The sequence below is a fragment of the Rhinatrema bivittatum genome, chromosome 1 (genome assembly GCF_901001135.1).
Source record: "Rhinatrema bivittatum chromosome 1, aRhiBiv1.1, whole genome shotgun sequence".
Lineage (NCBI taxonomy): Eukaryota > Metazoa > Chordata > Amphibia > Gymnophiona > Rhinatrematidae > Rhinatrema > Rhinatrema bivittatum.
The window spans coordinates 310785454-310799521 of record NC_042615.1 but is presented as its reverse complement, the minus strand read 5'-3'; the positions used below and the strand labels follow the sequence as shown (position 1 = coordinate 310799521).

At 42.6% G+C, this 14068-nt stretch overlaps 1 protein-coding gene across 1 annotated transcript in view; it reads right to left on the bottom strand.

Moving 5' to 3' along the window:
- The window catches only part of LOC115089244 (alcohol dehydrogenase 1-like), a 58515-nt gene that overhangs the window by 15429 nt on the left and 29018 nt on the right, over nt 1-14068 (bottom strand). The window contains exons 6-7 of the mRNA XM_029597360.1: nt 13692-13952; nt 6333-6468 (exon numbers count right to left, since the gene is read on the bottom strand). Of these exons, the coding sequence (XP_029453220.1) occupies nt 6333-6468; nt 13692-13952 (397 nt within the window). The remainder of the gene's footprint in view (nt 1-6332; nt 6469-13691; nt 13953-14068) is intronic.

Genomic DNA, 14068 nt, shown 5'->3' with positions numbered 1-14068 from the left:
TAGATATATCCGCCGCCTTCGACACCCTAAACCACACCATACTACTTTCCAACTTACAACAAATTGGCATCACAAATACGGCATTACAATGGTTCACTTCATTCCTAAAAAATCGTCCCCAAAGAATAACACTAGGAAACTCCAAATCTGAATGGTACACAACCAGCACAGGTGTCCCACAGGGTTCATCACTCTCTGCATTACTGTTTAATATTTACCTTCTACCACCTTGTCACCTTCTTGATGGCCTAAACCTAAATTTCAAACTATATGCAGACGATATTCAATTCATTCTACCTGTAACTGAATCATGGAACAAAACATTCTCACTACTCCAAATCTACCTAGAAACAATAAAAACCTGGTTGTCTCATAATAGACTCAAACTGAATGCAGCAAAAACTGAACTCATTTATCTATCAACTGTCCCCGATTCAGCTCAACGCCTTCCAAACACATTCACCTTTGACGGACAACCCATAACCATAAAAAAATCATGCAAGAAACCTTGGCATAACTGTTGATGCCAAATTATCCTTATCTAAACACATATCGGAAACTGTTAAAAAATCGTTTTTTAAAATACACATGCTTAAAAAACTTAAGCCACTGTTACTATCACCTGATTTTCGAACTGTTACACAAGCCTTAATATTATCGAACTTAGACTATTGTAATGCATTATATATCGGACTACCCTCATCTTCACTACATCCTCTCCAACTTATCCAAAATGCTACAGCCAGACTAATCTTCAACCTACCGAGGAAAGAACACATTACTCCCATACTACAGCATTTACACTGGCTTCCCATAACTCATCGCATAAAATACAAAATCCTGACCACCATTCACAACCTGCTCTATAATCCCAATTCCGTATGGATCTGTACCATGCTACATATATACAAACCCTCAAGACAGTTACGATCAACAGACAAATGCCTACTGGAGATTCCATCAATCAGGACAACCAGTTTAGCACTGACAAGGAAAAGAGCCTTCTCGGTTATCGGCCCGACCCTGTGGAATTCCATTCCTGACTCTATCCGGATGACATCCAACCGCAATGAATTTAAAAAGATGCTTAAAACTTTCGTATTTAACAATGCCTATAAATATAATATCTGAACCTAATCTAGGTCACTGATATTTACTAAAGTCAACAAAGTTTATCTTAATTTGTCCTATAGTGTATGTAAGTATTTCATTGTTTTTATTATGTACGTAAGTTTGTAAACCGCCTAGACGGACACGTAAGTGCCCAAGTGCGCGGTATATAAAAAACTCTTAAATAAATAAATAAATATTTATTTATTATTTTTATTACTATGGCTTTACTAATGTAACTGCATTTGTGAGTTTGTGCTACAACCCAATGGGGGCCATAAAAGAATTTGTTAAGTCTCTTTGGGGCTGGGACTTTACCAGTCTAGCTCTTACACAGTCTCTTATTTCCAAGGCCTGGATTCTTGGACTTTTACAGTCTGGGGAAACAAATAAGCATGGGAGTAACTTGCTGATGTGGCTGTTTCTATCCTTAACCAATAAGCCTTCATACTGTTGATGCAACTCCAACATTGCTTTCTGCTTCAACAGCAAGATGTAACTGGGAATTGGATTCAGATAGCAACCAAAAAGGGCCCTGCCATTTAAGGTCCTGGAAACTGATAAGTATGGAGGTAACCTGCATGGTTCAGCAGATACTGCCACCAGCTTGATGGACAAACTGGATGGACAATTTGATCCTTTCCTACCATCATTTCTACATTTCTATGAATGTGGGAAAAGATTGCTTCCAAGGCCTTGAATGCTAGGGGTGACCATTTTAGCTCTTGTTCTCATCCCTGGGAGAGGGCTATTTGTATTTCAGTCTGTGAGCTGAGTGTGCCAAATAAATCCACTGGAGCCATTGAGTTAGTGTCCAAAAATAAATTATTTACTGTTGAAAACTCTGATGAACTATGGCAGAACAACTTAATCCACAGCACCACAAAGTCCTTTACTTTTAAGCCTCTTTCTTCAATCTGTGCAGGAATCTCTGGTACCAGAACTAGCCTCCAGGGCTTGGAAAAATAGAGTCCCCATGTGGGCAGGTTATCCTATAGATGGGCAGGGAACCCCTTTCAAACTGGCAAAAAAGATAACAGTCACTGACGCTGCACAGAGAGCCCAAACCTCTCTCGCCGCAGGTTGAAGACACCGGATGGGAGTCCTGAATGATCTTAAAGTTCTCGTTACCCACAGTTAGAAGGTCTTCTAGATTTCTGTATTTCTCTAGGGATCCCATATGGGTGGAATCCAAGCTGGAACAGCAGCTTCACATGTCTTTAGATGGGAAGGAAGAGGGGAGGCAAACCTTCCTCCAAGAACTTTCAAAACAAAGTATTTTCCCCCCAAGTGATGCAAACACTCGAAGGTCCTGGCACTGGGTCACCACTTTCCTCTGTATCGTTGAGGGTGTAGAGGAACAGGTCTTCTCTAAACTACCCAGCCCAAGAAATAGGGTTCCCCATTCTCTGAGTTCAGTTAGTGGGCAAGGCTTCACCAAGTTTCCTACCAAGAAAATTGTCAGAACCCCAAATCTTCTCAGGAGGAAATACCCTTCCCTCCAGGGAGTGGAAAGGTAGGGCAGCCCCCTGACCAATTAACAGACTTCCAGCAGGGTTTGTTGGAGTCCAAAGAGTAGGTCCAAAAATCTAAAATAAGCAAAATCTCCAAACACCTCCTAAACTACAAGCTACGCTGCCCCTAGAGCTCTATAGAAACATAGAAACATAGAAACATAGAAATGACGGCAGAAGAAGACCAAACGGCCCATCCAGTCTGCCCAGCAAGCTTCACACATTTTTTCTCTCATACTTATCTGTTTCTTTTAGCTCTTGGTTCTATTTCCCTTCCTCCCCCACCATTAATGTAGAGAGCAGTGATGGAGCTGCATCCAAGTGAAATATCTAGCTTGATTAGTTAGGGGGTAGTAGGGGTAGTAACCGCCGCAATAAGCAAGCTACACCCATGCTTATTTGTTTTAACCCAGACTATGTTATACAGCCCTTATTGGTTGTTTTTCTTCTCCCCTGCCGTTGAAGCAGAGAGCTATGCTGGATATGCATCTAAAGTGAAGTATCAGGCACATTTGGTTTGGGGTAGTAACCGCCGTAACAAGCCAGCTACTCCCCGCTTTGTGAGTGTGAATCCTTTTTTCTTCTCCCCTGCCGTTGAAGCTATGCTGGGTATGCGTGAAGTATCAGTTTTTCTTCTCCCCTGCCGTTGGAGCAGAGAGCTATGCTGGATGTGCATCGAAAGTGAAGTATCAGGCACATTTGGTTTGGGGTAGTAACCGCCGTAACAAGCCAGCTACTCCCGGCTTTGTGAGTGCAAATCCTTTTTTCCACATTTCCTCTTGCTGTTGAAGCTTAGAGTGATGTTGGAGTCACAGTAACCATGTGTATGTTTATTGAATAAGGGTATTGTGTCCAGGCAGTAGCCATCATTCTGGCGAGTCACCCACTCTTCATTGGCGGCCTCTTGACTTTATGGATCCACAGTGTTTATCCCACGCCCCTTTGAAGTCCTTCACAGTTCTGGTCTTCACCACTTCCTCTGGAAGGGCATTCCAGGCATCCACCACCCTCTCCGTGAAGAAATACTTCCTGAAATTGGTTCTGAATCTTCCTCCCTGGAGCTTCAAATCGTGACCCCTGGTTCTGCTGATTTTTTTCTTATGGTAAAGGTTTGTCGTTGCCTTTGGATCATTAAAACCTTTCAAGTATCTGAAAGTCTGTATCATATCTCCTCTGCTCCTCCTTTCCTCCAGGGTGTACATATTTAGATTCTTCAATCTCTCCTCGTACGTCATCCGATGAAGATCCTCCACCTTCCTGGTCGCCCTTCTCTGTACCGCTTCCATCTTGTCTTTGTCTTTTTGTAGATACGGTCTCCAGAACTGAACACAGTACTCCAGGTGAGGCCTCTATGCGGAGAACTGCTATAAACCTCTGAAAGGAGATGGCCATTCCAGACCCCTCGAAGGGAGGAGCTTTGTATGAATTGTGGCTCCTCCTAATTACTAATCTGTACTGACTATCTGAAACAGGAGATACACAGCAGTTATTTGTATTGGAACAGAAGTCTCTATTACATTATTACAATGAATATTTTGAATGTCTTGCTTTTATTGTTTGATATTTTATGAGCAATGGTAATATTTCTGGTTTTCCATTGCAGCACTGCATACAGCATCTGGCTTGTTGCAGTTTCTAATTCACATTTTGTCTGCATGTTTGTATTTATACTTTATGGTCTCTTTGGGGCCGATGCAAATCAGTACGTGCATTGTTTAACCCACTGTCGGACACGGGTTAAATAGGCGCTAATCCAGCCCCTAATGCAATAGGGGGATTAGCACCTATTTAACCCTATTTAACCCTTGTCCAACGTGGAGTGAATGAGATAGCGCTCATCACATGCCAATGCCAATTCATAACCAGCAGCCTCCTTGCTAAAGCGACTCCCTAATTTGCCTGTTGCATGGCGCCCCCCTTGTGGGCGCCATGTGTGCGTTAAGAAAGCGGGCGCTGAAAAGTTAGAACCCGCTTTCCGCAAAAATTATTGCATCAGCCCCTTTATTCTGTATTTGGTGAGGGTCAGTGTGCTCTGCATATGTGATTGAGGTATTCTGCTAGCATGCAGTTTCTTTTTAGAAATCTAAAGCAATTGGCTTGCTTCATTTTCCTTGGCTATATTGCTTTTCTAGGGTTTGATGTCATGTCTGCAGTGTTGCTTTTTCATAGGTAGGATTGTTACTGTTTGAATGATTGCAGTTAGTGCTGTTTTAGTATGGGAGGTTCACTATATTGTAATATTAATACAGTTTACTCATGGCTTTCTGAGGCTCAAGCCCATAAACAACAAGTGTTGCAATAGGTCTAATGCCATATGTGTTCCAAGTGTCTTTTTTGCTTTTTCATAGGATTTCTGATTGGCAACACAGCAGTGCATGTAAATATATTCGGGCGGATTTTAAAAGCCCTGCTCGCGTAAATCCGCCCGGATTTACGCGAGCAGGGCCTTGCGTGCCGGCGCGCCTATTTTCCATAGGTCGCTGGCGCGCGCAGAACCCCGGGACGCGTGTAGGTTCCAGGGTTTTTGGAAGGGGGCGTGTCGGGGGCGGGACCCGAAGACGCGGCGTTTTGGGGGCGGGGCGCATCGTTTCGGGGGCAGGACCAGGGGTGTGGCGCCGGCCCGGGGGCGTGGTCCAGGCCTTCGGACCAGCCCCCGGGTCGGAGCATGGCGCGCCAGCAGTCCGCTGGCGCACGTAGATTTACATCTGCTTCTCGCAGGCGTAAATCTATGGACAAAGGTAAGGGGGGGGTTTAGATAGGGCCGGGGGGGGTGGGTTAGGTAGAGGAAGGGAGGGGAAGGTGAGGGGAGGGTGAAAGAGAGTTCCCTCCGAGGCCGCTCCGATTTCGGAGCAGCCTCGGAGGGAACGGTGACAGGCTGCGCGGCTCGGCGCATGCCGGCTGCCCAAAATCGGCAGCCTTGCGCACGCCGATCCAGGATTTTAGAAGATACGCGCGGTTACGCGCGTATCTTATAAAATCCAGCGTACTTTTGTTTGCACCTGGTGCGCAAACAAAAGTACGTGAACACGCTTTTTTAAAAAATCTACCCCATTATGTATGTTGTTGTAAGAAATATTTGTCCCTCAGAAGACTGAACTTTGAATGTTATTTTTCATGTAAAAACTTAACATAAATGCATAACTTTTAATTGTGTGAGGCGAGGGGCATAAGGATATAAGTTTCACTTAGGCTGCCTACTACTCTTGCTTCTGAGTTTACAATCTTTCTCCCTCATTCCTTGTTCCATAGCATCCTTTCTTTTGAAGGAGGCCTGGCTCCTGTGCATTTGCTCCTAGAAGATGTGCAAATATCTCTATCATATCTCCCCTTTCTTTGCTTTTCTCCGTGGTATATATGTGCATGTATTATTTTAATAAATCTCTGTTTATGGTGGCTAATATGAAATATACTATAGGACATTTCCTATTTAATATCAATTGGGAAAAGCTTAGTACAGTTGATCCCTATGTAGATTATTGAAAAGCCAGCAAAAGGTTTTAGCTTTTCAAACATTTTTTCAGTTATTCAACATTAACAATGTGTTACTTTCTGGAATCTCAGAAGCTAAATTAATTAGAAATATCATTTTTCACACTCTTTTCAGGTTTGTATCACTTCCTTTGATATCCTCATTACTAATACAAGTGTGCACTTTCCCACGTTTCATAGATTTATTTTTAAATATCATAATGCAATTCTTTACCATACCTCCAAAAAGAGATCCTATCAAGGTGCGTCCTGTAAGCAGTAGCATAGGATCAAAAGAGATCTTATCAGTGTAAGGAGCTGCTCCAATGATCACACAGGTTCCAAATCCAGGGTGGGAAGACTCCAGGGCAGCTACCTGATGTACAAGCAAAACAGAAAACCGTTCAAAGGCCACAAATAACCTTTCCATGAAACAATTCACTAACCTCAATAACCTTGAGTAAAAAATGTCTTGTAGGTCAGCATAAATTTTAAAATAAATATTTATATTTTTCTGCCAATTAGTGGAAAAAGGAAATACTTTTCTATCTACATTCCCAGGGATTATGCTTTGTAATCTTTATTTTCCTTTTTCCCCCTCTTAATCTCCCCCTGTGGTCTCATTTCTGTCTCTTTTTCCAAATTACAGACCTTAATTATGCCACAAATGAGTTTGAAATATGTCATACATCAATATCAACATCCCCCCAAATCCAGTTCTCAAGAGCCACCAGCAGGTTTGGTTTTCAGGAGAGCCACCATGGACATTCATGAGAAGTATCTATTAGGGATGTGCAATCGTTTTTCCCAAATTAGTCAATGTCAACGAAATTGCCTAATTTGCAATGGTTCGGGAAAACCGAAAAACGATTGATTTTTTCTGAAATTTCGGGAAAAGTTCATTTTTGAAGTTAGTGCGCACTAACCCGAAAATTGGGGACCCGAAACCCCCCCCTCAAACCATGGGAAAAACGAAATTCCCACGGGGGGCCCCAAAACGAAGCCCGACACAAAATGTTTACCTAAAGCACATCTCTAGTATCTATATACATTGTGATTGTGAACCAGGGTAACTGGCATGTTTTGGTTACCCTGAAAACAGAGCAGGTAATTCTTATCCATAAGGCAAAAGATGACGATTGAGAGTGAACAGAAGAAATTGTAAAACTCAGAAATTGCAAAGTCACAAGATAATTAGGGAAATGTTCCCCAGATGACTGATCAAATGAGAATAAACCCCATAACACAGTAAGAGCCAGGGGTACAATGCATTTTTTACACTGACTGAAACCGGGCAACTTTTTGATGGCTTTAATTGTCCCCTGCTGAGTTGGTAGAGCCACTAAGTTTAACTAGACAGCTGTATTTACTTGGGGAGAAAAAGAGCATCCTGGGAGGTGGGGTGAGGAGAAGGGAAGGAAAATAAGCACATACATTTAATTTTCAAAAACACATATCTAGTGCCCCCATACCTAAGAGATGATCATGATGGGAGCCAAGTCTGCATACAATAAAGGCAGTGCATGAAGATATGATACATATTCATTATGGGTATCCTGAAAATCCAAGCCAGTTTGTGGCTATTAAACCCTGGATTTGGCTACTCCTGTCCTATTTTCACATCTGTATCGTCCAACAGATATGCCATGGCAGCTTCAGACCTGTGCCATGCAAACCACAACAAAATGTTTATGATGAATGTGTTATAAAAATTTTTAATAAACGAAAGTAATATACATGTGCACTAGGAAATGTAGAAATATAAGCATAATAATGTATGGCTGGAGGATGGTAGATGAACCAGAGTTGGTAGTCAAATTCTTATCTTCCATAAGGTGGCACATAATGCTGCCAAATGACCATCCCACTACTAGTGGAGGCTTTTCTCTTGGTATCATTGCTACATTTGCAACATCAATATAAGAACATGCCATACTGGGTCAGACCAAGGGTCCATCAAGCCCAGCATTCTGTTTCCAACAGTGGCCAATCCAGGCCATAAGAACCTGGCAAGTACCCAAAAACTAAGTCTATTCCATGTTACCATTGCTAGTAAAAGCAGTGGCTATTTTCCAAGTCAACTTAATTAATAGCAAGTAATAGAGATGTGAATCAGAACCGGTATCAGTTCTGATTCCGGTTCTGATTCACATCGTGAAATTTTTTTCTTGCAGTCCGATCGGGTTTTTTTTTTTTATCGGCTGCACACGAGCCGATAACAAAAAAATACAGCCGACTCTTTAAAATGAGTTTGCTAGTATCCCCCCACCCTCCAGACCCCCCCCCCCAAAATTTTTTTTAAATACCTGGTGGTCCAGCAGGGGTCCCGGAAGCATTCTCCCGCGCTCGGGCCATCGGTTGCCAGTAAACAAAATGGCCCTTTGCCTTACCATGTGACAGGGTATCCGTGCCATTGGCCGGTCCCTGTCACATGGTAGGAGCAATGGACGGCTGGCGCCATTTTTAAAAATGGCGTGGGCCATTTTTAATATCGGATGATATTTTCAATCGTCAGATAAACGATTCACATCCCTAGCAGGTAATGGACTTCTCCTCCAAGAACTTATCCAATGACTTGATCCATAAAGTCAAAAGGCCGCCAATGAAGAGTGGGTGACTCGCCAGAATGATGGCTATTGACACAATACCCTTATTAAATAAACATACACATGCTTACTGTGACTCCTACATCGCTCTAAGCTTCAACAGCAAGAGGTAATGGAAAAAAGGATTTGCACTCACAAAGAGGGGAGTAGCTGGCTTGTTACGGCGGTTACTACCCCAAACCAAATATGCCTGATACTTCACTTTCAATGCATATACAGCATAGCTCTCTGCTTCAATGACAGGGGAGAAGAATAACTGATACTTCACACATCCAGCAGAGCTCTCTGCTACAACGGCAAGGGAGAAGAAAAAGGGTTCGCACTCAAAACGCGGGGAGTAGCTGGCTTGTTACGGCGGTTACTACCCCAAACCAAATGTGCCTGATACTTCACTTTCCATGCATATCCAGCATGGTTCTCTGCTGCATCGGCATGGGAGAAAGACTGATACATCACGCATTTCCAGCATAGCTCTCTGCTTCAACGGCAGGGGAAAAAAAAAATTAACAAACAAACAAACAACAAACAACGGCAGGGGGAAAAAAAAAAACAAAAACAAAAAACTGATGCTTCACGCATATCCTGCATAGCTTCAACGACAGGGGTGAAGAAAAAAAGGATTCGCAATCACAAAGCGAGGAGTAGCTGGCTTGTTACGGCGGTTACTACCCCAAACCAAATGTGCCTGATACTTCACTTTCAATGCATATCCAGCATGGCTCTCTGCTTCTACAGCAGGGGAGAAGAAAAAAAAAACCAACAAGAGCTGTACAACATAGTCTAGGTAAAACAAATAAGCATGGGTATAGCTTGCTTATCGCGGCGGTTACTGCCCCTACTACCCCTAACTAATCAAGCTAGATATTTCACTTGCATGCAGCTCCATCACTGCTCTCTACATTAATGGTGGGGGTGAAAGGGGAATAGAACAAGGAGCTAAGAGTAACAGATAAGAATGAGAGAAAAAATGTGTGAGGCTTGCTGGGCAGACTGGATGGGCCATTCGGTCTTCTTCTGCCGTCATTTCTATGTTTCTATGTTTCTATGAATCGTGTCCTCGATCGTCTTAACGATCGATTTCGGCTGGGAGGGGGAGGGAATCGTATTGTTGCCGTTTGGGTGTTTAAAGTATCGTGAAAATCGTGAAAATCGTGAGCCGGCACACTAAAACCCCCTAAAACCCACCCCCGACCCTACCCCGCTGAACGACCTCCTGCAGTCGATCTCCTGCTGGCGCCATTTTCCGTACGGAAAACGATTCACGGCAGGAGATCGTTTTCCGGACCCCCGCTGGACCCCCAGGGACTTTTGGCCAGCTTGGGGGGCCACCTGACCCCCACAAGACTTGCCAAAAGTCCAGCGGGGGTCCGGAACGACCTCCTGCAGTCGAATCGTGTTGTTCTATGGCCGCCGCCATTTTGCGCCGCCATTTTGAAAAATGGCGCCGGCTGAAGACAACACGATTCAATTGCAGGAGGCCGTTCCGGACCGCTGCCGTTCCGGACCGCCGCTGGACCCCCAGGTAATTTAAGTCATTGGGGGGGGTTCGGGAGGGTGGGGGATTTAATTTAAAGGGTCGGGGGTGGGTTTTAGGGGGTTTTAGTGTGCCGGTTTTCCTGCCCTCCCCCTTCCCCCGATTTACGATTTTTTGACGATAAATCGGGGGAATTGGTATTGTATCGTGGCCCTAACGATTTTTGATGATTTAAAATATATCGGACGATATTTTAAATCATCAAAAAACGATTCACATCCCTATTATCCAATCCTTTTTTAAACACAGCTATACTAACTGCACTAACCACATCCTCTGGCAACAAATTCCAGAGTTTAATTGTGTGTTGAGTAAAAATGAACTTTCTCCAATTAGTTTTAAATGTGCCACATGCTAACTTCATGGAGTGCCCCCTAGTCTTTCTATTATCCGAAAGAGTAAATAACCGATTCACATCTACCCGTTCTAGACCTGTCATGATTTTAAACACCTCTATCATATCCCCCCTCAGCCATCTCTACTCCAAGCTGAAAAGTCCTAACCTCTTTAGTCTTTCCTCATAGGGGAGCTGTTCCATTCCCCTTATCATTTTGGTAGCCCTTCTCTGTACCTTCTCCATCGCAATTATATCTTTTATGAGCTGCGGTGACCTGAATTGTACACAGTATTCAAGGTGTGGTCTCACCATAGAACGATACAAAGGCATTATGACATTTTCCGTTTTATTCACCATTCCCTTTCTAATAATTCCCAACATTCTATTTGCTTTTTTGACTGCCGCAGCACACTGAACCGACGATTTCAATGTGTTATCCACTATAAAGCCTAGATCTCTTTCTTGGGTTGTAGTACCTAATATGGAACCTAACATTGTGTAACTATAGCTTGGGTTATTTTTCCCTATATGGATCACCTTGCACTTATCCACATTAAATTTCATCTGCCATTTTGATGCCCAATTTTCCAGTCTCACAAGGTGTTCCTGCAATTTATCACAATCTGCTTGTGATTTAACTACTCTGAACAATTTTGTATCATCTGCAAATTTGATTATCTCACTCGTCGTATTTCTTTCCAGATCATTTATAAATATATTGAAAAGTAAGGGTCCCAATACAGATCCCTGAGGCACTCCACTGCCCATTCCCTTCCACTGAGAAAATTGTCCGTTTAATCCTACTCTCTGTTTCCTGTCTTTTAGCCAGTTTGCAATCCATGAAAGGACATCGCCACCTTTCCCATGACTTTTTACTTTTCCTAGAAGCCTCTCATGAGGAACTTTGTCAAACACCTTCTGAAAATCCAAGTATACTACATCTACCAGTTCACCTTTATCCACATGTTTATTAACTCCTTCAAAAAAGTGAAGCAAATTTGTGAGGCAAAGCCATGCTGACTTTGTTCCATTAAACCATGAATTTCTATGTGTTCTGTGATTTTGATGTATAGAACACTTTCCACTATTTTTCCTGGCACTGAAGTCAGGCTAACCGGTCTGTAGTTTCCCGGATCGCTCTGGAGCCCTTTTTAAATATTTGGGTTACATTAGCAACCCTCAAGTCTTCAGGTACAATGGATGATTTTAATGATAAGCTACACATTTTTACTAATAGGTCTGAAATTTCATTTTTTAGTTCCTTCAGAACTCTGGGGTATATACCATCCGGTCCAGGTGATTTACTACTCTTCAGTTTGTCAATCAGGTCTACCACATCTTCTAGGTTCACCGTAATTTGATTCAGTCTATCTGAATCATTACCCATGAAAACCTTCTCCAGTACAGGTACCTCTCCTAACATCCTCTTCAGTAAACACCAAAGCAAAGAAATCATTTAATCTTTCCGTGATGGCCTTATCTTCTTCTCTAAGTGCCCCTTTAACCCCTCGATCATCTAACGGTCCAACTGACTCCCTCACAGGCTTTCTGCTTCGGATATATTTAAAAACATTTTTACTGTGAGTTTTTGCCTCTACAGCCAACTTCTTTTCAAATTCTCTCTTAGCCTATCTTATCAATGTCTTACATTTAACTTGCCAACATTTATGCATTATCCTATTTTCTTCTGTTGGATCCTTCTTCCAATTTTTGAATGAAGATCTTTTGGCTAAAATAGCTTTTTTCACCTCATATAATTTGACGTCTGCACTAAAGCGTCTACTAGAGTCTGAGTGACTATAGCCAAATTTATATAATATAATTTATATAGGAAAGTAGTGGCACTGAACCTAACTCAGTGGCCAACTGTTGCTAGCATCATCAAATGCCTGTGAACTAGAGTGATTTCAGTTCAGCTGATTTCACCCAGAATGCATGGAGAGCCCTGCTCAAGAAGAGGAAGCCTGGTAGCAGGGCTGCTGAGGATCACATCTCGTGGAGGCCCTCATCTTTCAGTGACCTGTGAAGAGGAGCCCCAGAGGCAAGAGGGAGGCTGAGGCCCTGTAGAGTATGTGTGTATGAGAGTGAGTTCAGAGCGTGTGTGTGTGTGTGTGTGTGTGTGTGTGTGTGTGTGAGAGAGAGAGACAGAGAGAAAGAGAGAGAGAGAGAGAGTGAGCATGTATGCGTGAGAGAGTATGAGAGTGAATATGCAAGTGTGTTAGCGTGTGTGTGTGTGTGTATGTGAGAAAGTTTGTTTGCATGTTGCTACCAATGTTTCCTCTAAGGATTGGGTTGCTGTGAGCATAAAATTGATAGGTTTGTTGCATCAAAGAAAGTAGTGCTCATAGGGTAATGAAACCAAAGGTTTTGCTCACAAGCAACAATTTTTGCACAGAGCAATCTAATCCTTAGAAGGAACATTACTCTGTCCATAATAAGTCACCTGGCTGTTGGGTTTCCATGGGGTCTTTTTCTTCCTGACCTGCCCTGTTTTTCCATTCTTTTTGGGGAGAAAATCTGAGAGAGGCTGCAATTGCAGCAACTTCCTCAGACTGCTGAGAGAAAGAAGGCACGGTGTCCTGCTGTGGGTGTGTTTTTTTATTTACTTCACATAATCTTTTTTTTTTTTTTTTTACTGGAAGTTAGGTTTAAGCTGAATAATATTTTCTGAGAACTACTGGACTGAAATATTATTTTGTTCAAAATATTTTCTTCTTCACTGCTAACAATATTTGCTTAATGCTATATTCCTTAATTTCTTTCTAATCTGCCTCCATATCAAGTTCATTGATTTACTGTTTGGGTTAGAATTGTTTTAATTAAAGTCTGAAACATCTGGCATGCTGTGTTTTATTGCCTGTTCCTTGAAGTCAGCTGGGATTATGAGGGCCAGGTGAATACAAGCCTCAGCTGGATGAAGAATTTGGAGGACTCAGTAGTGCATGGAGCAGTGAGGTCATGCAATCCAGGCAAAAGAATTTACGTTATAATCTTTATCTTTGTACAGAGTTAACTTGTTTATTTTCAAGGTAACTCCTTTTCCTTAGCATCCTATAGATATGTATGGATACCTCAGTGTATAGATACCTATACACACATACTAAGTAACAATGATAACATACCATGGAATCAGTACGCCCAATGCACTCGAAGGAATAGTCCACGCCACCATTTGTCATGTCCTTCAGCACTTTCTGAATGGGCTGGTCATAGTCCTGTGGGTTGAGGCAATCAGTGGCACCTAACTCTTTAGCCTTTGCAAACTTGGTCTTATTGATGTCAACGCCTATAATCCGGGTAGCTCCAGCTACTTTGCAGCCAATGACAACTGAAAGGCCAACTCCTCCCAAACCAAATACAGCACAGGTAGAACCAGGTTGCACCTACATAATAATAATAAAGTTATAGAGAATTAATGATGTCTGCCTACCAGAGAGATATCTGCTAACTGAGGATCATCACTTTATCTCAAGAGGGATCTAGTCATCAACTGACAGTG